The 25,033-nt window shown below is 46.3% G+C and overlaps 1 protein-coding gene across 1 annotated transcript; it reads left to right on the top strand.

The window, feature by feature from the left end:
• Positions 1 to 3,944: 3,944 nt before the first annotated feature.
• BSX (brain specific homeobox) lies at positions 3,945 to 7,627 on the top strand. The gene is made up of 3 exons (XM_004459538.2): positions 3,945 to 4,209; positions 6,167 to 6,363; positions 7,388 to 7,627. Exons 1-3 carry the CDS (start codon positions 3,945 to 3,947, stop codon positions 7,625 to 7,627), a joined length of 702 nt encoding a protein of 233 aa, XP_004459595.2.
• Positions 7,628 to 25,033: the final 17,406 nt, after the last annotated feature.

The following is a 25,033-nucleotide window of genomic DNA, read 5'->3' as shown; positions in this document are numbered from 1 at the left end:
GTGTTCATTTGATCTTTATTTTTCACTCAGGGCAGTGTGTAGATGCTGGCTTTATATTCCAGCCTTGCACATCACTGAAACCTTCTGGCCCTGAGTGACAGCTTGTAGTCAAATGAGAAAAACAAATATGTTTTTTAAAATGTAATGTTGGGAGAATTTTTTTAATCTCCTAAGGCTCGGGCAAATCTTCCTAAGGCGAGTGGAAAGGAGCCTGGTATGAAGCAGATGCCTGAGGAATAAGCAGAATGATTGAATATAATGGGTTGATGAAGGACAAACATCGAGAAAGTGCCAGGCTGACTTCAGCAACTCTGTCCATTTTGGGGGTGGATCTACCTGTGTTAGATAGGGGTAATCAGGGCTGTGACAATTACCAGACCCGTGCTGTTTGTCCCATATGGTAGCCACCAACCAAACGTGGCTTTTGAGGGCTTGATATATGGCTCGTCTGAACTGAGTGTAAAATATATACTGGATTGGGAAGATTTGGTACGAAAAAAGGATGTAAAATATCACAATCATTTTATATTGATTATATGTTGAAATAATATTTTGGATATGTTGGGGCTAAATGAAATACATGAGCATTAATTTCACCTGTTCCTTGTATATTTTTTAACACGACGACTAGATAATTGAAAATTGGCTCACATAATATTTTTATGGGATGACACAGGTCTAATCTCTAGAAATATTCCTAAGCAATGACATCTCTCTGCTTTAAAGGGGAAAACTGTTTCCCTGACCTCCCCCGACCGACCCGCGGCTTCAAACTTTACAGGTTGTCTATAAAAATAACATTTAAGCTCTACCCTGGCTTGCCCCGGGGGCCGGCGGGTGGGGGGTCTGCTGAGGAGGGTCGGCTGGGGAGAAGGACCCGCCTGCTGTTAAACGGGAACTACTGGCTTAGGAATGACTCTTCCTCTTACCATAGGAGAAAGCCGAACTGGACCTCGAGAGGGGGCGGGACACCTCGGGGCCTCCCTTTACCCCGCCCCCAACCCCCGCGGAAGTAGGACGGCCCGGGTCAGGGCCGCTTGGACCAGGTGTGGACTGGGGTCTGGGCTAGAGCGGATTTCACTTCCTTAGTGTTCCTCCAAGGTTCTGCTCAGCAAGCCGGGTCACGGTAGGGAATCTATCCCGCTGGCCTCGCGATTTCTCTGAGGTCCTGGGTCATAGCTCCAAGAGGTGATCGAGGCCCCCGACCAGATCCGAACAAGCCCCCCTCTGCACGGCCGGCGCCTTCGGGCGCTGGGCTCAGGTCCCACGCTGGCAAACGGCAAGCCTCGGCGGTGGGCATCTGAGCGCCCTGGGAGAAGGGGGTCTCTCTCAGGGATAAGGGTGACAACCGAGGAATCCCTGTCTCCCCTCCACTTCTGAACCCCTCTTTCCCCCTCCGCACCCCTCGGAGAACTGATTTGGTCTGGGCGACCGGGTCGTACTCCCGTAGCCACAGAGCTTTGTTTCCCCGGCTACACTGAGAAGGAAAGGGGAAGAGACGCGCCGGCGGTCCTCCAGGTCCTGCTCCTGCCCCTAGGTCCTGCTCCTTTCTTGGTCTCTCACTTTTTTAGTTCCTACCGGGACGTAGGCAAAGGCGGGGTAACTCGACTCTCCAGGGAAACGGCTTCAGGTCTCCCTGGGCAGCTCCCAGCGGGACCGCGAGTCTCGGCGTGAGCAGAACAAGATAAAGGGGAGCGCGACGAGCCGAGCCCCACTGGGCTCTCGGCCAGGGAGCCGGATCTGAGGAGACAGCCTTTGTTCTGGGCGAAAGCAGGGCGCAGGATGCAGGGTTTGGGAAACAAGGGGGAGGCTAAAGTTCAACGAGGCGGTCTCCCCCGCCCCTTTCCTCCTCCCATCCCGCGGACACTGTCTGGGAATATACAAGGCTAAGCGCTGAGAGAGGTTTTGCAGAGACTTGGCTCAAAGACACCTGTCACCCAAAGTTGTTTTGATCTTCTCAGCTCCCGAAGGGACATTCGAGAACCTCTTCGTTCCTGCCTCTAGGGCAGAAATTAGTTGGCACCCCAGTGTGAAGCCATCATCCCGCCTCCAAGCCGGCGTCCAAAGCTGTGCGCAGCCTGGGTAGGATGGAGTGTAGGGAGCGCAGGCACAGGCCCGCGACTCGTTGGACATCCGCCCCGCCCTCAGTAGCCACTCAGCCTTTGGGTTCTTAGGACACTAGGGGGTTCGAATTCGGCTCACCAAATATTCTAAACGCACACTGGGAAGGAGGTGGGACTCTGTAAAGCTAAGGTCACTATGGACGGCCACTCCCAGCACCTCCTCTTCAGGCTACGCTGTCTTCTAGCCTTGCTGAAGATGACCGGTCAAGGGCGAACGTCTGGGCACCGTCGCCTGCAAAGTCGACCGCCTCCCTCTCCGTAGCCGCCCGCTCTCCCGTTATAAACTTAAAAGCAAAACAAACACATGAAAAATTACGATTCAGACTCCAGCACAGAGCGTTCTGCCTTCGTTTAGACGCCTACTTGCCATGATCTTATTTTAAAGTTTTGTTTCCTTCTTCCCCTTCCTCCCATTCTCATCTTTTTACCACTTATCAGTTCATCCGTATGGAATACGAAGCTCCCACTTCCTGGAGCACTGTAGTTTGGGGTCTAATTGATTCTGGTAATTAATTTGTTCTACCTGCTAGATCAGATGTAAATCCTACCCGTGCGCCCAAGGATTAGCACTTGGCTTTCTAACACCTCCTCTAATTATCTAATAGCATGGGTTGTGAGGACTCAGTCTCTATTAAAACACTTTTACTATTAGCAATAGTGATTGGAATTGTGATGGCGACTAGATTTCAACAAATTAGAGCTTAAAAATGGGGAGATGGAAGAGAAGTGGCGTCTTTTAATTTTCCTGAGTTTAACATCAATAATTAGAGCAATTTTCAGAGCTGGGAGCCGAAATTACCCCTGCTGTGCTGTAGATGATCACCTTAATTTTAGCAAACTGACTCCAGGGAAATAAATGTGACAGATTAGAAAAAGACAAACTGAGCAAAAACAAAAGATTGGGAGGGAAGGAAATGAGAGGCAAGAGGCTGGAAAAGGGAATGGGAGCCAAAAATCGAGTACAATTATTTTGGAGGCTTGGATTGGAAGGCGACAATATCGCCAAACAACCAAACTATGGGAGTGGAGTGAAGGAGGAAGTAATGGAAGTTTGAGGGGAGGTGGAGGGTGGTACAAGAAGTGGTTCTACACATATTTATGCAGATCAAATTACTTGACTAATGCAGATATAACTCTCCTTGCCTACAGCGTGTAACTGAGATAAGTAATGTTATCATCACCATCATCCCTCAATCATCAACTGAAGTTAAGTCAGACAGATATGGTCTTTCTTTCTTCACTTCTCTTCTTCCTTTGTTGCAGAATCTGTAAACTCTTAAAACAGACCCAAATACCTAAATAAGCGCCCCATCTCTGTTGCTTTGAGACCCTTTTAACGTCTTCCGCTTTCTAAAGAGGGGCATGTCGAACGACAGAGACTGTTCTTCTTAATTTTCTTTTTAAAACATCTGGGAACAAAGTAGCTCCTGCAGTGGCCGGGCAGAAGTTGCAGTGGAGAAACCTGCGGGAATTCAGCATCCCGCCTGCCCGGCTCTCGCCTCGCCAGGCCCGGAGAATTCAGCACCGCGGCCAGCTCCCCGCCCCGCCCCGAGCCCGCCGCACCCTCCCCTCCGCCGCCCGCAGCCTTGCCATTGGCTCTCCTGGCTCCCCTCTCCAAGCTGCCAATTCTACACAGAGAGCCAACCCACCCATGAGCTCGTCTTCTCGCCTCTCCACAGCCCCGGGCAACCCAAGCCAGGGTGAGAGTAGCGGGGATCCGAGTCTCGGAGAGTGTCGGCTCCCGAGCAGGCTGGCCTAGAAGCTGCCTGCTTCCCACACTTCGTCCCCGGCCCTCGCCCTGTGGCAGGGGCTCGGCTCAAGATGGACCTCAACTTCACCTCCCCTCTGCACCCTCCGTCTTCTCAGAGGCCCACGTCTTTCTTCATCGAGGACATCCTGCTGCACAAGCCCAAGCCACTGAGGGAGGTGGCGCCCGACCATTTCGCCAGCTCGCTGGCCTCCCGGGTGCCTCTGCTAGATTATGGCTACCCCCTCATGCCCACACCCACCCTCCTGGCTCCTCACCCTCATCACCCGCTGCACAAGGGAGACCACCACCACCACCCTTATTTCCTCACCACCTCGGGTAAGTAACAGGGCCTCTCGGGATGCAGGGCGCGAACGCAGAACTAGAGCAGACCTTAATAAGCCTGTGATGGAACCTAGGAAAGGCCAGAGCTGGCCCGGCCTGGCTCCGCGGCCTCCTTCCATGAGTGGCAGGGGAAGGGCGGGGGTAGGGCTAGGAGCAGGCCGAGCTCCCTTGAGGAATGCCAGCCCAAAGGGATACTCGCCGTCACTTCGCACTTTTTGTGACGGAGGAGATGGGCCTGGCCAAGAGGCCGGAGAGATGAGTGGGTTGGACGATATTCTAGGTCGGACAAGGCTCAGCTCCCTCTAAGCGGTCGTCCCTTGTGGTTGTCCCGGTCACTTTTGTCCACCTCTCAACTCCGGCTCTCCCCTCTTCGCGCTCAGAGGGAGATCCCTGCCCAGAGGAAAGTCACTCAACCTTCCAGCCCACGAGTCCGCAAGGCTCCCGCCTGGCCAGCTTCTCTCTTTCCAGGCGCTGAGCATTCGCCGATCCTGCGGGGGCTTAGAAGTGAACGGGGGTTGGGGACACTGGCTGGAAGATTTGGGTCGGTCCGAATAAGAGAGAAAGTGTAAGGAAGAGAAAAGGGGGGGGGGGGGGGAGATGCAGCACCTCTTTACTCTCCAGCATTTAACCCAGAATCTCGGCCTGGGTTGCCCGTCTGTGCCCCAATTGCCGGTGTCGCCAGAGCCAGAAGCCAAAATATTTTGGCTTCCACAGCCCGGAATGAAGCGGGACCAGTAAAGTCCGGTTTCTACAGGGAGGCGTGAAGAAATACCCAGATTTTTTTCTGCCTGTCTCCGAAAGGCCAAATCCCAGATTTCTCCTCCGGCATTTTCATTCCAGCCGGAATAGAATAACTCGTTGAGTCCAGATGCGAACGTCAGGGCCGAGACACCGACCCTCGTCTGGCCGGGGGCTGCGGAAAGACAGGAGGCGGTTTGTGAACCGCGGGCGCTGGACTCGAGGACAAAAGTTACAAGTGGTTTGACACGGTCAAACTCCGACTGTCGGGGCGATTATCAGGTCTGCGTGTGGGTCCGCATCTCGGCATTTGCTGCGCCAACCCGGCCCGCGACTGCCTCGACTGCGCTCATGTTTCCGCCGAAGAGCAGTGACCCAAGCGCGTTAGAAGCGGAACTGCCCGCCTTTGGATCCTTCCCCGAAATGACCGATATAGACGCGGGTCGAAGCTGCCGCTTGCTCCGCGCAGCTCAGGCGCAGGATAAAGCCTGCGGGGTCCAGGAAAGTCAAGAGACACCGGCCACGACCTGGGCCAGGGAGAAATCGCCTTCATCTTCCCTGGGCTTGGAGGCGGAAGGAAAGAAGGAGGAAAAGAAGGACAGGATTAGAGAGCGGTGTCCTCAGCGCGATCCGGAAACCGAAAAAGAAACGCGCCAGGCGGGAATTGCCCCTCGCTCCGCCCGCGGCTCTGGGCAGGGCATTTTGCTCTCGTCTAGTCCTTTGGCTGCAGGTGGGAAAATGGGGGCAAGAGGGCAAAGAGAAAGGTGGTTTTGTTTTTAAGTGAGGTGGGAAGTAAGATCACGCCCACTCTTTTACTAGCCCCAGAACAAGGGCTCAGGTCTCCAGGAGTCTGGGGGAAGGGAAGCAGCTCTAGACTGCCAGACATTTGCAAGGAAACTTCTCGAGCAAGGGGCAATAGACGGCTCGGCGCAGGCAGAAGCTACGGAATTCTTTTAGATCTCTCCAAGAAGACACTTTTCAGGCCTTCGGGTCTATATTCTAGTTTCCTTTTCCGTTTTATTCACTATTGATTGTATTTCTAGGTGGCCTTTGGGTTGAAGGGCTGAAGGGCGATCCCCGAGGCCTCCTTTTCTGTTCTGCTCTGGGATTCCTGCGGGAAGGGTTAGAGGGAGGCGCTGGGGGCGCAGCGGGGATTGCAGGTGGCCGGCTCGCGGTCCGGCTCCCGCCCACCCGGCCGCTCTTCTCTCTGCAGGGGTGCCTGTCCCAGCGCTGTTCCCGCACCCGCCGCACGCCGAGCTGCCGGGCAAGCACTGCCGCCGGCGCAAAGCTCGCACGGTTTTCTCTGACTCGCAGCTCTCCGGCCTGGAGAAGAGGTTCGAGATCCAGCGCTACTTGTCTACCCCAGAGCGGGTGGAGCTGGCCACCGCCCTCAGCCTGTCCGAGACGCAGGTGGGCGGGAGAAGAGGGAGGCCCCTCTCTGCCTCACTCTCCCCTCCCCTCCCCTCTAACACCTTCGGGGCTCATTGAGGAGTTCTTCGAGGGCAAACAACGCCGCTCCCCCTTATCCTAGGCTCCTCCTCAGATCCTTTAGTGAAAGTACCAAAACCCCCACCGCAGGTCAGATTTACCGCACAAACCCTCTAGTGGGGCTCTGGGCATGAAGGAAGGACTTTTCCGGTGATTCGGTTCATCACCGACATCATTTCTGGTCTCCTCTCCAATCAGGGTTTTACCCCGTATCAAACGTAATTTGATGAAAGATTAGATATATATTTTTGTCCTTAGAGGAGCCCAAACAAGGAGGTTTTTTTTCCTTTAAACCAACTCTCTCCAGCCACATGTCTCGATATACAGCCCCCCCCCCCCATATATTTAAGCCCCCTCCCTATTGCCCAGTCCTGAGTGGAAAGAAACTTTCACCTTCCTTCACACGCCATTCACCCACGACTGCAGACCGCCTGCCTCCACTTCCTCTCTAGTGTCTGTACTTGGAAACCCAACTTGCTGTCCAGTCCTTAGCCCTGCCAGGCCCCGGTCTGACTGTCTCTGTGTTGAGATACAGCAAGTTCAATTCTCATATCCCTGTCCACAAGTCGTGCTGGACCACGTATGTACCGATCAGAGGACAGTGAGTCGAGCGTAAGGGAGGCTCGCCTGCATGGCACTTACTATTAGTAATTCTAATTAATAACTATTAGGAATTACACATAATAGTTAGACCATTTAAATCCTCATCATTATGTCGGGACTACGCTGGGAACCTTAGGATATTTGATTCTTATTCAGTCCCAGATGATACCTCTGCGCAGCTCAGGTGTGACAAGTCAAGGAAGAGGGGTCACCGCTCCTGTGATATTTGATAACGGGTTGCGTTCCCTTTTCCTCATCCTCAACAATCGCTCAGAGTTTAGCTCAGTAACCACGCGGGTCCGAATACATGACGTGGTTTTACTTGTTTTCTCCTCGAAATCAGGTGAAGACGTGGTTCCAGAACCGGCGGATGAAGCATAAAAAACAGCTGCGGAAAAGCCAAGACGAGCCCAAAGCGCCGGACGGGCCCGAGAGCCCCGAGAGCAGCCCCCGCGGCCCCGAGGCCGGCCCCGCCGAGCCTCGGCCCGGCCTGCCCACCGGCCCCTTCGTGCTGACCGAGCCCGAGGACGAGGTGGACATTGGGGACGAGGGGGAGCTCGGCTCAGGTCCGCACGTGCTCTGAGCCTCCAGGTCCGGGAGGGCCCGGGAGCGGCGCGGGAGGTGACGGCGGAGCCGCGCGCGGTTCCCTCGCGCACCCCAAGACTCTGGCTCGGGTGCCGGGGCGGAGCTGGGAAGTCGGCTCCGGAAAGACCCACCAAACCCACCTGCCATCCCTCCACCCCGTGCGGAGCCAGCGCCGCGCTGGACTCGGCCTCTCGCCGGCCCTGTCGGTGCTGGGGACAGGGCGCGCCCGGGGTCGCTCCCTGCGGCGCCCGCAGCCGCCGGGACCTGTCCAGTGCCGCCGCCCCAACTGCTAGGTGGGCTCCCTGCTCACCAGTTGGGTGCGGGATTTTTCTCTCTGCCCTGGGCCCTCACCTCTCAGCCCCCAGCTCCCTTACCCAGGTTCCGCGGTCTCTCCACCCCGACCCTTCCCCCCTCCCCGCCAGACCCACTGGGTGCAGATGAGGGGCGGGTGTCTGGGGCCGCCGGTCCTGCGGGGATCCAGGCAGCAGCCACCACCCGGCCCTTAACGTTCAGTGCCGGGACCGACTCGTGGGGTTCTCTTCAGTCACCTCCCACTAGCCTTCCCCGCACCCCTCTTCTCTGCTCGAACTCAAGGACTAAGGCGGTCGACCCCCTCATTCTCCAGGCGGCGCTTCCATCTTTCCCCCTCCCTGCTCCCCTCAAGAGCTCATGGTTCTGCACCCTAGCACCCTCACCTGCGCTTGTGTCCCCCCCTCCCCGGGTGCCGGCGCCCCTTTATCCGCCCTTGCCCTCCGCTCAGAGGCAGGAAACTTGGGTAGAGACAACCCGTCGAGCAATTTCTGTTTCCGGCTTTCATTGCTCGCCCCGCAACTCTTCCGCCTCATGAGCTACTGATATTTTTAAAAATGAGTGTTCCTCGTGTTGTCTACGGAAACGAGCCTTCCCTTTGCATTTTGGGGAATGGGGAGTTTGAGCGAGATTAATACTCTTCCCCTCCCGGATGTGCACCTGCTTGGGGACTGTTGGGGTGGGCAGGGGCTCCGGGCCGCTCTGTGCGTGACCCCTCTTCCTTTCCCTGCGGAGTCCTCCTCTTCTCTTCCAGAGTTTGCGGTCTCTTTAGGTAATAAAGGGTTCTCCGGGCAAAGCTGGGCGTGAGCACGAGTTTCCGGGAATCGTTTGTTACCGCCTTCGGCACGCATGAGCCCTCCGCTCCTACCCCGGGCAATTTCCTGTTTCCCGGAGCAGCGAGCACAGCTAATGCCCTTGCGTTAACAGATCCAGTCTCTTCCACCTCGATTTTTCTGCTTTTAATCGGTTGATGAGTGGTCTTGAGTTCCACGTACGTGGAAAGGGATACCGTAAACGGTACTTTGTGTCTCGGAAATGCTGAAGGAACAGAGGTCTCTTGTTAGCCGGAGTTTGGCATTATGCTAACGAATTTGTGACGGGCACCACGTACCCAGGGCACTTACCAAACGCAGCAGATGTGCCAGAGGCGCCCTGAGCCTCTGATCTTTAGGTAAGTGAGCCCAGGAAATGAGTGTGGCAAAAGTGCCCTGACCCCTGGCTTCTAACGAATCAGGATAGTTGTAAAGACCACAGCGGTGTGGCTTTGGGTTACACAGGATCTTTTCGGTTTTTTATTTCTCTAATAAGGGGATGAATCCTAAAGCTCTTACTGGGTCTAAGTTCTATGATTCTATGAGTGTAGCACTACATTTTCTACTTTAGGTCAAGTGTCAGAGTGGGGCCTTTCCTGTACTAGCATATTTAAGAGACAAAGTTTTGCTTAAAACGTATAAGCACTAAAGAAAAAAAAAGTAAAAAAAAAAACCATAAAAAGCAAAACATAAGCTCTGTATAACCTTTAGGACTTTCCACAGTACTCAGTAATCAATCCACAGCCATGCGAAGGAGGGAAGATGGATTATTTTTCTCTTTCATAGAGGAGGAAATCGAAGTTCTGCAAGATTTAAGGGTTTACCAAGAAATTGGGACTAACAGCCCAAACCGGAAAAAAAAAAAATCTCTTCTGACTCCTTGTTCATTTCTTTTCTTAATATACTTTGTTTCCTTCTGGTAACAATGCAATGGCTTGGCATTTTGCCTCTATCACTTTAAAGACCACCTTTCTCATTTATTCAGACTGTATAGATGTGAAGATAAAAAAGCAAGTCTAGTCTCAGTGTTCTTCCCTCCCTCCCTGTTCAGATAATGACAGTATCCTTTTTAAGGCAAGAGTTTATGGCAAAAGCTCTATAATAAGACAAAAAATTTGGCCATGGGGGGAAGAGTGATTTTTAAATGAGAATGTTCCTGGTAACCTGGAAGGGAAAGTACTTTTACATAAGATCAAAATGTGTAGCCAAGGGAGTCCCAGAAAGAACAGCTATTCAAAGGGATTTGGGAGGAATGTTTGGAGTAGAAACACCGTGTATCTGGAAAAATTATTTTTGTCCTTAAGTCATCAAGTGAACACAAATCCTAAAACTCCATGGCATTTTCCTCTTTCTCCTGTCTTCAAAACATGATGTCAGGGGTTCTTTTTTTGTTTTTGTTTTTGTTTTGGGGGGGGGCGGCTAAGAGGAGTAAGTTAGGTGCATGTTATGAACTTTTTCTTGAACAAGCAGGTAAAGGAGATAACATACGCACAGCTTTGCCTGATTGGAGACTTTCAGAATGAATCTTGGAGCCCAGGGAATGGCTGTATCTTTGATTCAGGAACATTAAACCTGGGAGGATGCTCATTCCCCTGTTGATGTTCTTCTCCCTTTGCGGCAATTCCAGGCTGGATTAAGAGGGAAGGAAGCTCAGAATTGCAGCATCTGCCATGGTACCGACTGTTGTCTCACCAGGCAGTATTTCCTAAAATCGGTGGCAAACAATTCAATCGCAAAGTTCTCCTAGTTTTTATTTTTCACACAGGGGGTAGGAGATAGACACAATTTCTTCTCAATTTAATGTAGCATGATGGCACTTTTTGTTTTTAGACTTCAATACTGATCAAAGCCTCCATAGGCTGGAACGTTATTTTGTCTGAATTACCCAGGCTTTTGCCTCAACTCAGTTTCACTTGGTGGAGGAGATCTGACAAAACCACGTTCATTATGATATATTAAAGACAGACATCCATGGGTCAGAGTCAGGCTACCTTAAAATAGCCAAGGTGGGCAAATTGTCCCACATAGAGGCAAATGTAATAAATAATTTGTTCTGATGGACTTCATTTCGTAGGTCCCCAGAGAGGGACTCCTGATAATGTTTCTGCTCATGTGACACAAGAACATAAGAAATGGACAACCCACCGTCCAGCCCAGTATTGGCTGACAGTGGCTCTAAGAACTGATTAATGAGAATCCATGACACCACCTCAGAAGATAGAGGATCTTGGCGATGCAGTTGATAACTAGAGATGGAGAGATGTGAAGGGTCAGAGCAAGTAGAATGCTTTCCGGTGTTAAGGGAATCATGCAATAAACATATGAAGTTAAAGCAGTCACTCTGAATTGTGCTCAATATATGTGCAAAAATAATGAGTTAATTGGAATATTTTATATTTATGTTATATTCTTGGCATCGTATTTTAAAGAAAAAGTTGACAAAATCCATCCAGTATGCAGGGACCTGGATAGTAAAAGTTATGGAGAGCCACAGAAAAAGAATGTGAGCTTTGTAGCTTGGAGAAGCAAAGCTTTGGAGGGAGGGGGAGGAGGAGGGAGTTTGCTATGGTGGTTGTATTTGAAAGGCTGTAGGGCTACTATGTATCAAGGGGGTGTGTCTGTTCTGCCATGCTAAGAAGGGCAGGATCAAAACCAGTAAGTGGTTCCTGGGAAGCAGTTTTGCATGTTAAAACTATTGATTGGTTTATTCAACAGACACTATAGTTCGGGGACTGTGCTACTCTCCATCAATGGCATAGGCCAAGTCTACCAAACACTAAACACTTTTCCTAGAAATGTTTGTGCAGAGACTAGGGGGCAAAACATAAGGGGTGTTCTATTATGGATTTCTCAGTTAGTGGGGGGTTGGGCTAGATATTCTGTATGATTCCTTCTAACACTTGATCTTTTTATTCTATCATCTTTTTGGAGGAAAGGAAATAGGACTTCTGGTTTATTAGAATAATTTGTCATCTTACTAAGACTAGGATTTTAGTTCACATACACTAATTTATTATTTTTATTTTGTTTTTTTTTAATTTTTATTTTCACATACCCTAATTTAAATAAATCTACCCATGGCAATTAGAAGAGTGAAGAGAAACAAGGAAGTAAAAAATAGGATATCCCTTTATTCATTAAAGAAGTCCCAAACACCTTATTCTAGAAAGTAAATGAAAACAAACGTGATGTTCCACTGAGTTAAGGACTAAAGAATAGGTAGGAAGCATGCTAAAATTGTCAGTATTGGAAGAGACAATTGATAAAATCTAAGTCCTTTACAGGATAAGTGAAGAAAATTGAGATCCAGACGAAATGCGTGTCTTGCCATCGGTAGACGGGAGCAGAATTAGGACTAGAACTAAGAATGGGTGGTCACTTTGCCAGTTTTAGCGATCATGCCATGCAGCTAACTCGTCATTGTCATTAACTCCCGTGTTGTCTTTGTAGCATGTGGGGAAGAGCATTTTGTATAGCACGTTTAGGTGTGAAAGTTAAACTGTGGTTGTAAATAATCTGGTAAGGTCCTAGATCAATTTATTGAAAATTTTTGGATTAAAAGCAATCTGAAACTTGAATGGGCTTTCCATGGAGGTACTGAGTTCCTTAGCACTGGTTTCATTCAAGCCAACATTGTTTAACCTCTTGCTGGGATGTTTAGATGAGTGTCATACATCCAAGTGGATAAACCAGATGGTCTCTAAGGTACCACAAATCTCTATATTTCTCCATCTAAAAATTACTTATATTACAGATGAGATAACTGAAAGTCAGAGAGTCACTTGCTCAAGGTCATACAGCTTATTAGTTTGATATGCTCTAGACTTAATACATTCAGAAGTCAGAGATAATTCCAATAAGTATTTAGGAAGCAGAGAATTTAGATGGTTCTCATATTTTCTCTCTGGCCAGATTTCCTCCATTTTCTTTTCTGATTGTAAACACTCACCTTCACCCCTGTGCCCCAACACACACACATATTCTTTCCTATTTTATTTACTCCTTTCCTCTGAGAATTCCCAGTGCATACACCAGATAACTGTCTCTCTATTATATATATTTTATATATATAATTATATATATTATATATATATTTATAAATATATATTATATAAATTATATATATTTTCTATATATATATATTTTCCTTTTTATTTGAATTACAACAATCCTGTGAGCCTTCACTTATTATGCTCTGTATAGGATTGAGGATTTGGCAACATAGCCCAAACTTACTTTGGCTAATGATTATATTACTTCTCTTATTTGGTATCTGAAAAAGGAGGAAAATGCCTTATAGATAGATTCAGGACAATGAGATGTGAGATAAGCGAAAGTACCTATGGAGATTTTAGACGAAAGTTCTAGAGGATAATGGTGAATTATAATATAGATCAGAAGATATTAGTGATAATGTCTTAACTCCAACTTTCATAGGACTAAAATTGTTACAACATGAGTAATTAAAAGGTGACTTAGCGTCATTACAAAGGGGTTATTATGCCTCCTTCGAAGGAATTTTGTTTTTTGTAAATTCATCTTATTTTCTTTGTCTGCCATTGTCTTTCAATCACATGGGCCGAGAGAGGACTTATGAGCCCTGTGTTTGATTGGAGCTGGAAGATTTCACTGAGAATGTTTCATTTAGAATGCTCCCCCCCTCACTCCTCACCCCCACCCCCATTTATCCTGCTCTGACCTGGCCCACCCGCAGGCCAGGCCAACACGACAGGACATCTCCTGTCCGACCAAGTTCGGGGAATCTAGAAACAAAGCAGACGACACAGAGACAGGGACAAGAGACACGAAGAATGGAGACAAGACAGGATTCTGATCAAGTCTCGTTTATTGAGGGTTGGTCAGGGGTATATATAGTCAGGGATGAAGGAAGTGACACATACTGACGACAATGTATGTGTCGGTAAATGATTGGGTAACTAGATTTTGATTTTCGCGCCATACGCATGTGCAGATGGTTGTTTTGCAGCGTCCGCAGAAAGATTTTCGCGCGCTTTAGGGAGTGCCCAATCGGAGCGTGTCGCCTGAAACAGTGGCGGGAGAGGGAGAACAAAGGGGAAGAAGAAAGAGGAAGTAGGAAACCAAGGAATGGCAGCCTTAGAGCGCGACACAAATGAATCATGGCGTTTTGTGTCGAGAGTGAGAGAGAGACTGCTCCCTACACTGCTCCAGGGTTTCTGTTCTGTTTGATGACAGATATAGTGCAATGTAGGGAGGGAAGTTAGAATTCAAATTCATGGGAACCCTCTTAAATGACAAAGAATTGCTGTGACTCTAGTGTGGAATCTACCAGGGGAAATTCAAGATATAAGCTTCCTCCTGAAGCTTTTCAGAGAATTTTTAGTTAAAAAATAATGACACACTGTATGATTATATCTCTGCTATAAGAATAAGTAAAATAGTTGTTTCAAAATATTGATTAATAAAATCCTTGGAGATTATCTGAACATTCTTAATATCCATTCTCTTCCTAACCTCCATAATAATAGATAATGGAGTAACTAAATATACTTGTCAGTATGGTAGCCAGAAGTTTCAGAATGGCCAAATAGTCTTTACTTCTCCTCCGTGCTTGGCTTGGGATGGGAAGTAAGTTGTGGAAAGTTCGGTGTATGAGGATAGAAGAGTGATTCCTTATTCCAGTTTTCAAAAGGGAATCATTGACAAGTTAAATGCTGAAAATGAATAATGATTTCTCTGCTCTTTTTCCCACCTGTTGGTTTTTTTCCTCCCTCAATTCCTAAATCCCCTAATTTGAATTTTATTTTATTTTATTATTTATTTATTTATTTACTTTAAAGATTTATTTCTCTCCCCTTCTCCCCCCACCCCAGTTGACTGTTCTCTGTGTCTATTTGCTGCGTCTTCTTTGCCTTCTTCTGTTGTTGTCAGCAGCACCAGGAATCTGTGTTTCTTTTTGTTGCGTCATCTTGTTGTGTCAACTCTCCGTGTGTGCAGTGCCATTCCTGGGCATGCTGCACTTTCTTTTGCGCTGGGCAGCTCTCCTTATGGGACACACTCCTTGCATGTGGGGCTCCACATGGGTCAAGGAGGCCCGGGGTTTGAACTGCGGACCTCCCATGTGGTAGACAGATGCCCTAACCACTGGGCCAAGTCCACTGCCTAATCTGAATTTTAGAGATTTGGCTTTATATCTTTCCATGCACACTGTTTAAGAGTCAAATAGTTCTCAAAGGACTGTAAGAAAAAAGTGCATCCCCTGCTTTCCTTCCCATTTTCTTTACTACAGAGGTAACCACTTTCTAGTTCTTGCTGATTATTTTGATATTTATCTCAGTGTTTCAAGGTGATTTCATTGAATTGTTGCTTTTGAGTATTTCTATTTTAGGAATTATCTAGTAACTTCACACTACAGAACATTAAGATTTAGCTCCTTTTCTCTCTTGCTCCCACCACACACGTATATCCTCTTCATGTCCATCCCAATATTATAATTTTGGTTAGGTCATTATTTTAATATTATGATATTTGATAATCTTTTAGCTAAGGTAGCAGTGCTCAGCTAAGTCAGGTAATCATCTGTGTTCACTTTTCCTCTCCTGCAAGACTTTTTGTTTTCCTTGGAATTAAAATTTGTCTTATTTTATTATTCTTAATGTATTTATCACTAATTTAACCCCAAACTCTCTATACCATTTTTTAATATCCCTCTCCCAGCATTCTTTTTTTTTCTATCCCCAGGGCCAGGGATTGAACCTCGTTCCTTGTTAGTGGGAAGCTGGTGCTCAACCACTGAGCCACATCTGCTCCCCTGAGTTGGTTTTTTCATTTGATTGCTTGTAGTTTTTCTTTGTTTTTAGGAGGCACCAGGAACCAAACCTGGGACTCCCCAAGTGGGAAGCTGGTGCTCAACTGCTTGAGCCACATCTGCTCTCTCAGGCATTCTTTTTTTAATTAAAAAAATTTTTATTTCTCTCCCCTTTCCACCCCCCCCCCCCACATTGTCTGCTCTCCGTGTCCATTTGCTGTGTGTTCTTCTGTGTCTGCTCACATTCTTGTCATGCAGCACCAGGAAACTGTGTTACTTTTTTTGTTGTATCATCTTGCTGTGTCAGCTCTCCATGTATGCAGCGCCATACCTGGGTGGGCTGTGCTTTTTTCACAAGGGGTGGCTCTCCTTGCAGGGCATACTCCTTGTGCATTGGGCACCCCTACATGGGGGACACCACTGCATGGCACAGCACTCCTTGTGTGGCAGCATTGCGCGTGGGCCAGCTCCCCACATGGGTCAGGAGGCCCTGGGTACTGAACCCTGGACCTCCTATATGGTAGGCAGACACTCTATCAGTTGAGCCACAACCATTTCCCAGGTATTCTTGACATTTCATTTTCCTGAAGTAATCTCTCCCAGAGTCTTCCAGTCTCCTCGACTCTGTATTAAACATCCATTCATCTTCCTTCCCCATCATTCTGGGGAGTCCTTCCTCTTTACTTTTGTTTCCCATGTCTTCCTCCTTCTTGGTTTACTCTCTCAGTTTGGTGAAACACCTTCTTCTGTAGCTTCTTGAGAATGGGTAAATGAGTGGTAAATGTTTTCAGATAATCCTTGTCTAAAAATTATTCTAACCCCCCACTTCATTAGTATTTTCACAAAGAACAGGATTCTAAGCTGGAAATAATTTTGAGCCATTTTCAATAATTTAAAGACATTGTTTTTTAGTTTCGAGTTGATATTGTGGAGTCTAAAGCCATTTGGATTCTTGAGTCTTGGTATACCCTTTAATCATTTATATATAAACTTTTTGTAACCTGTATTCTAAAATTTACAATTGTGTGCCGTGGTGTAGGTCTATTTTCACCCATTGTTCTGGATACTCGAAAGGTTTTTTTGTTTTTTTTAAGATTTACTTTACTTATTTATTTCTCCACCCATCCCCTTGTTGTTTGCACTTGCTCTCTGCTCTCTGTGTCTGTTCTTTGTGTGCTTATCTTTTTAGGAGGTACTGGGCACTAAACCTGGGAACTCACATGTGGGAGGGAGGTTCCTAATTGCTTGAGCCACTTCTGCTCACTGCTTGTTGTTGTGTCTCTCATTGTGCTTCCGCATTGTATCTCTTTGTTGTGTCATCTCATTGCTTCAGCTTACTGTGCCAGCCCATCACATTAGCTTGCTGTCTTGCTCGTCTTCTTTAGGAGGTATTGGGAACTGAACCTGGGACCTCTTATGTGGTAGGCAGGTGCCCAACTGCTTGAGCCACATTCGCTTCCCCTGAAAAGTTTCTTTTTTTAAAAAAGATTTTTATTTATTTATTCCCCCTGCCATCATCTGCTCTCTGTGTCCATTTGCTGTATGTTCTTCTTTGCTTGTCTTCTCTTTAGGTGGCACCCGGAACTGATCCCAGGACCTTCCAGAGTGGGAGAAAGGTGTTCAATCTCTTGTGCTACCTCAGCACCCTGGTCTGCTATGACTCTTACTGTTTCTCCTCTGTGTCTCTTTTTGTTGTGTCATCTTGCTGCACCAGCTCTCCATTCAGGCCAGCTTGTTGCGTGGTCCAGCACTCTGCATGGGCCAGCTCATCACGAGGGCCAGCACTCCTGCATGGGCCACTGCTCAGGCCAGCTCACTGCGTGGGCCAGCTTGCCTTCACTAGGAGGCCCTGGGAATCGATCCCTGGACCTCCCATATGGTAGGTGGTAGGCCAATTGCTTGAGCCACATTCGCTTCCCTCAATAGGTTCTTTCAATCTATACAATCCATTTCTTTCAGTCATGTGAAATTTTCTTGAATTGATTCTTTGACTAGTTCTATCCCTCTTTTTTTGTTTCTTCTTTATGAAACTCCTATTATTTAGATTTTGTATCTCCTGGATTTAATCTCTCAATTTCTTACCTTTCTCTTTCTTTCCCTCCTTCTCTACCTCCTCCTTCTTCTTCATCTCTTTTCTTTTTTGCTCTACTTCCTGAGACATTCCCTCAATGTTATTTTCCAGCTTTTCTTTTGGGTTTTTAATTTCTGCTATTGTAGTAAAATAAAAGATATTATATTTGGTGCCTCATTATCCTGTCTGGCTTAGTCATAAGTTTCCCTATTGAGCTACTACCCCAGCTAGGCCTACCCTGGGCATACCCACAATTAGCAAGCCCTGTGGCTCTATACAGTTTAGATGATAAGAGCTGCCTCTCGCTTCTCCAGTTGGCCCCTGCTCCTTCTTCTCCGAAAGGCCCCTTGCTCCTTCTGCCCTTTTGTGCTGTATTTATTAGCAGAGCAGGTACTTCCATATGTTTTGGATGATAAGAAGCTCCCTCATCTACTCCGTATGGCTCTGAATATACTTCCAATCCTCAGTATCCATGGGAGAGCTCTACTCCTCTCCTCTGGGTCACAATAAAGGCAAGAGCCCAGGACCCCCATGTGCTTCTTTCCCTTTTTCTCTCTGGACCTGCACAGAAACCTGTATTAGGTAAGCCCAGCGGGCCCCTCCACCACCCTCACTCTCCCCTTTCCACCTCTAGAGCCTTTGATCTAACAAGATGCCCTTTCATGCATTCTCAGCTGGCCGGCTGTCTGTGTTTGTGCCTCATCACCCAAACACCTTGCATGTAACATCCAAAAACACCTGTCGTATTCTAATTCTCCAGGTATATTTTATTTTCTTTTTCCTTCTCTTCCCCTCCTTTCTTTCTCCTTTTTCTTGGTTTCCTTTACAGTATATTCAGATATTTGGAAATCCTTGCTTGTCTGCTTATATTTATGTGTGAGAAGCAAAAAAGCTGATGGGAAGCTATGAGTATATGGGTGGGACTTACCTATGAGCTACACTGCAGAGTAATGTGGTTGAGTTCCTTAGTTGGAGAACTGTCAGAAACGTTAGATCTTTTCTTTTAGGCTGTCAGATTCCCCAGAGAAGACTTTTCCAAAATCCCACTTGGGAGCCAAGTGGAAGAAGAGGACCAGTGGTTTCTGTGCTCTGAACACACCTGTTCACTGTTCGCTGTTTACCATACTGTACCACCATCCTCAACAAAGGCAGTTGCCCCTTAGTCCAGAAACACTATTCCTCCACGCAGAGTGTAGAACAGTCTTCTACTGGGATAACGGAGGGGCGGTCACTTGGCTGCGTGGAAACTGGGGAAGGAATTCACAGAACTACTCTTGGCTTTCATTCAGTTCTCCTTCTTGGATCTCCCCCAACGCCTTTGACCCTCACTTCCCGAGGTAATAGACCCCATCGATACCTGAGCATTTGGAGCATTCTATACTATAAATCAGATTGGTTTTTGGCTTTCCCCTTTGCTAAAATTTAGTAACCTTGGAGTCTGTTAAATGTTATTTGAACTTATCTGCTTTCCAGTTTTCAAAATTTTGTTACTGTTGTACCTCTTTGCATTCTCCTTGTTCTTATATGTGTATATCTTTTAAAAGTCCTTTCCTGTGATTTTTATTGGGGGCTTCCCAAGGGCATGAAATAGATGTGTGTGTGTCCAAACTGCCTTGTTTATTCAGAAGTCTCATAATTTGAATTTTTAAAAAAGATTTATTTATTTCTCCCCTCCTCTCCCCCTTTCCCACCCTGCTGTTTTTGCTGTGTCCATTCACTGTGTAATCTTCAGTATCTATTTTTCTTTTTGTCTTCTCGTCTTTCTCCACTAGGATTCACCAGGATTTGATCCTGGGGACCTCTGATGTGGAGAGAGGTTCCCTGTCAATTGTGCCATCTCAGTTCTTGGTCTCTGTTGCTTTTCACCTTGACTCTCCCCTTCGTCTCTCTTTTGTTGCATCATCATCTTGCTGCGACTCACTTGCATGGCACTGGCTTACCGTTGAGGGCACTCAGCTTGCTGCACGAGCACTCGGCTCACCACACAGGCACTGACTTGCTGCACAGGCACTGGCTCATCATGCAGGCACTCACGCAGGCACTCGGCATACTGTGTGGACACTGGTTTACCACGTAGGCACTCATGTGGGCTCTCAGTTCACCACGTGGGCACTCGGCTTGCCACCTGGGCACTCGTGCGGGCACTCTGCTTACTGTGCAGGCACTGGCTCACCAGGCAGGCACTCACGTGGACACTCGGCTTGCCATGCGGGTACCTGCATGGGCACTTGGCTCACATGTGGGCACTCGGCTTGCCATGTGGGCACTGACTCATCGCACAGGCACGCGCTTCTCTTCTTTTTCACCAGGAGGCCCCAGGGATCGAACCTGGGTCGTCCCGTGTGGTAGGTGGAGGCCCTATCACTCGAACCACATCTGCTTCCCAATTTGAATTTAATATTTTATTCTGGCCTTTACTGTGACTGATGGAGTCAGTCTTTTGCCTTGACATTTAAAAAATGTATCTGAATATATTGCAGTACAGGACAATCTCATTATTATCAGAATAGTTTAAAAAGCTGGCTTCATTACCAAGGCACAGAATAGCCCTTCCTATCTCCCATTAAAGGATGCAGGACCGATGGCTTGGGATCTGCCATGCCGAGAACATTGGAAGTTAGAGTTAGTTCTCAAGAATCTCTATTCGTGGAAGGTCCTGTTCTTAGAAATTCCAAGGTTGGGGGAGATTTTGTTATTTCATTTTCTTTGGTCTCAGATGAATTTAAAATCGAGGTCTTGGTTTACTGAAAGTGGGGAAACAGAGAGCAAGACAGAAATGTAGACATGCAAACACACACACATACATACTTCTAAAGAGGATGATGAAGACAGGACAGGGAGAATTGGAAGGTGACCAATTAAGACATTAAGTGCTTGGTGACACACGGACGCATCTGCATTTTGCCCTGATAACAAGGCCATCAGCTCATTTTCAGAGGGCTGCTGCCTTCCTCAGCTCAGTCCTCAGATCAAAGCAAAACTGTCTGCTTGCATTTTCCAATCAGAATGGGGATGCTAATTTATACTCCTTAATGTGCGATGGTAAGAGACTCCTTCAATTAACTGAATTCTATAGCCAGCAAAATAAAAGGTATACAAAGAAGCGCAGGCTGGAAGAGCTGAAATTCTCATTAAATCAAAAGGTCCCGTATTCATTACCTCATGCATCTGAGGCTAAACACTACCTATGGCTATCATCAAAGGCGGTTTAATGGGTTAAATTGAGAATATAATCTAATTAAAATATTAGACATGGCTAAATAGTTCTTTGATATTCATCTAAAGGTTTCATTAAAAATAGGTGCTTGAGGTGTGTATTATAGAAGATTATCGATTTTAAGTAGAGACAACAAATTTAGGGACCTCATCATCCCTGCTTCAAAGTGTCACCATTGTGTAAAAGCAGGGAAAATGGGAAAAGATATCACTGCCAGGTGACAGAATGGAGATACCAAGCAGGGCCAACCAGGCTTCATGAGAATGATTCTGATAGTTGTCTGGATGGCAAAAAAGAAAGCACTGAACATTAACTTGGGAAGCAAATTTGCCCCAGAAGGAAGAGAATATTTGGGACTGAAATTACTTAGCATAGAGATTTCCATTGGTTTTATTCACTGGGTATTATTTGGCTCTCTCCTTCTTTTTCCCATGTAAACAGCTTCCTAAAGGATAACTGATTACGCTTTCTGGGTTTTAAATTTCTACCCATTGTTTTCCCCACTGTCAAACGCGCACCACAGGAATACCTACAATTTAAACACCTTTTGCAAGAGCACGGCACCCTAGAGACAGAGGATACCCCAAGAAGCCCAAGTAGCAGCCCCAGTATTAGTGCTGGTCTTATCAGCTGCCAGTTGAGTAAAGGATATTTATAAAATCTTAGCAGAAATTTCCAGGGCTTCACTAAATACATTTGCCTGAGATGCCCATTTCATGGTAATGTTCTCAACCTGTTAAAGCTCTTTCATAGTGGAAGACCATTTATTCAGCTTACTGAGAATTAATTACTTACACTGCCCAGGTTTGCAAGGCGAAAAGGAAAAGGAAATGGAGAGGCAGCAAGGGATCAAGCCTGCCCACCAAATTCTTTTTTCCTCTCCTCATATTGCCCAAAGAGCACCTGGTGGAGGGGTAGAAAGAGCTAAAAAATCTGTTCATTCTGTATATTATTGTGTCTTGCAATTATGATGTTTTCCTAATGTTTTAGGAAACATTAGGCCCCCAACTTTCCAGTTATTTCACTGAGCCAAAATTAAGTAACCAAGCATAAAGAATGGGCATGTTTCACACTGGGGAGTAATTTAGGGAGTTAAGAAAAAAATAAGAATCTGCCATTTTAAAACCTATTGTTTTCCATTGACCAGATGTTTGCTTAGGAAATTGGGCTGGTTCATGTTTTGTCAGTCCCTTAGTGAGAAAGATGCTTGCTTTTGCTCAATGAAGCCAGAGGTATAGAAACAAATACTATATTTAGTCTGGGTGCAGTGGAATGGGGGGACAATTCTGATTATCAGATTTTTAGCTGCTCTGAGACCCTACTTGAGCATATTTTAAAAAGTGGATTAAATACCTAAGTATAACTTTATTAGAATACATAGTTTTCCTTTATTTTGCCTTTATAAAATGACACAATATTAATTTGTCTCCTACCATAGACAGCTCCTTATAAGCAAGGATATAGGGGAGTGAGTCATGGATAAACAAGATCCACATTAATTGGCAGATTTCACTTTGGGCTATGGTTTTAAGACCTTTCTTCATTGAGAAAACAACTAAAGAAGCAAATGGAGTATATATGTATCTTTTTGTCTCATTAGGAATAGAAGTTATGAAAATCCATTAGGAATAGATGTTATGAAAATGCAGTTAGCAGTAGGGAGAAGTCCTATAGTCACTCTATGAATATTTGAGAGTTGGATGAAATATATGCTATTTAAGGCTTAGCCTTAATTTAATAGGAAAAGTCAATGGTAAAAAGGCTTATTTAGGTGAACAGCACTGATTTTTTCCTGAAGAACTTCACCAATTCAAATGCTACTTCTAAAATGATGATATATGTTTTGAAACACATCCTGGGAGGGAATTAACTAAACTTGCCCTGATTTCCGCAGACCATCACCCAAATTCGTTCAATTCATTTTCTGCTATTTTTCAATAAGTAATTAAGAAAGAATCCCCCCTGCGTTTATCTAGCCTGCTATTGTAAGCCATTTGCTATCAACTCAAAGTTCTCAATTAGCTCCAGTGTTGTTCTAATTACTGGATGTGTTTTCAAACAACTCCCAGCTAATAACTGTTGGGATGAAGAGTCATTTTCTCACTATAGACTAGACTGTGCACGCTCATGCTTGCTGTGATGTTTTGACAATGATTCATTAACCAATAATAAGGCCCCAATTGGAACATTAGGCATTGGTGCTCTTGCTAGGCTTACCTTTTATTTTCTTCCTCAATATCGTCTTTTCTTGACTTGGTTTCTGGATAACTCCCAAGAGACTCCTTACTGTACAAAACAATATCATGAAGACAGCTGCCATTAAATTCAGCTACTTATAAAAAAGCTCCCTCAAGATGGAAACACATCATAAAGAGAAGGCGATAATAAGAGAGAAAACATGGTTTAAAGGTCTTCTCTTTGCAGCTGCTCATAGAGATTAGGCACTCTCTCTTTCAGTGCCAAATATAACATCGGGCCAAATACGGCCTTCCATCAGTGTATCACTCAACTTTAAAGTTCCTTGCTTTCCAACAGGCAAACTGGTTTTGCTTCTTGAGTATCTGAAACAGAAATGCTATAAAATTGATCACTGGCCCCACTGGGATTATAAAAGATCAATGTTGTTGTCATTAGTTTACTTTTAAAGGAGAGGCAAAGAGCGTTTGTTACATATGACTTTTACAGAATATCTGCTGTTTTAATATCATGGGAGTTTACTGATATTTCCGCTGATTCTTAATGACTTGGAGGCCAAATGAAGGCCCATTTTGATCTATTCTGTGATTAGAACCCTAAACTTTCAGCAAGTGTGTTTTAATTCTTCAGCCAAAATTATTTTAAGTGCCACTTGGCACTTTCAATATTTGTATATAAGTAATTTTGATATTCTAATTCTCCTGTACTGAATGGTAAACACTTGCCTTAGGAGTAAGAATGCTGTGAAATGTCATTTGATGTCAATTGAATCATTTAACTTGGTTCACCTAAGACGTGTAGGTTCTTGACAGTGTGTGTGAAAGTGCTTGAAGGGTTTAGCAATACTTAGGCTAACAGAAAAATGGTTGTGGAAAGATTTTTAAAATGTTTTAGGAAAAAAGCAAATAGTGGGTTTCTTTTATTGGTCAACATCTAAGTTTGAGTTGCTTTGTCTGTCTATTACAACTTTATCAATATATGAAGTTCTCTTTGGGGTAATAAAATCACCAGACTGCAAAGGTTAAAAAAAAAGTATTAGGGAAGCAGATATGGCTCAAGGGATTGTGCCCCCATCTACCATAAAGGAGGTCCAGGGTTCGATTCCCAGGGCCCCCTGGTGAAGGGAAGCTGGCCTACTTGGCCAGCACTTTTGATTTCCAAATTCTCCAAAATTAAGAAAACTACATCCAGCACTTGGTGGGTAGTCTGAGGTTCCTAATGTCGAGGCTTTCTTTTCCCTTCATTTCTGCCCGCAATCCCATGAACGAACCGCCCCTCCTCTGCCAGTCCTGTTCTTCTTACCAAATTCTTTTACACCAGAAACCACCTCAGAAACTTCCATCTCTTTCTCACCCACCATCTGAAAATCTCCACTTTGATCTGGCAAACTCAGCTTCTCCTGCACATCCTCCCCATGTGCCTCCAACCTTGTCTCCATCCTCACCCTCGCTGCCGCCTTCCGCCACTCAGCCCTGGCGGCGCCGTCTTCTGCCCCTCCTTTCTCCCCTCCTCATCCTCATTCGTGAGGACTATGTCCTCCCTGTCCTCGCCATCCTCCTCCACTTCCATCAACACAGAAGTTAACCCCTCTTAATTCTGCATGAACAGCGACACCCCTCTTACCTCTCAGAGAAATAGCAGAAGCTGGAAGAATAATTAAAGTGCATGTTCCCTTCTCATGCTCAGGTTTACGTCAGATAGAAACCTGGCTAGGCTTGTTCTCTGAAAATCCTGCCGCAGACATCAAAGAATTCCAACACCTCACCCACTCTTATCATCTCGCATATCAGAACACGTACATTATCCTGACCTCTTCAGACTACACGTGAAGAAAAACCGCATTGGAGTGGCCGCTACCACTTTTGCAGATTCCACATACACTCAAGATCCCAATGAGCACCCAGCGGGCCCCACCGCAGTTCCACCCACAGGTCCACCCTGGGACCATCAGCCAAAGGCCGCTGACCTTCTCCACATGGTCCACTTTTTAACCTGTGTAATAGAAGGCATGA

This window comes from Dasypus novemcinctus, chromosome 27 (genome assembly GCF_030445035.2).
Source record: "Dasypus novemcinctus isolate mDasNov1 chromosome 27, mDasNov1.1.hap2, whole genome shotgun sequence".
In the NCBI taxonomy this organism is placed as follows: domain Eukaryota; kingdom Metazoa; phylum Chordata; class Mammalia; order Cingulata; family Dasypodidae; genus Dasypus; species Dasypus novemcinctus.
This window is presented reverse-complemented; position numbering and strand designations above follow the sequence as displayed.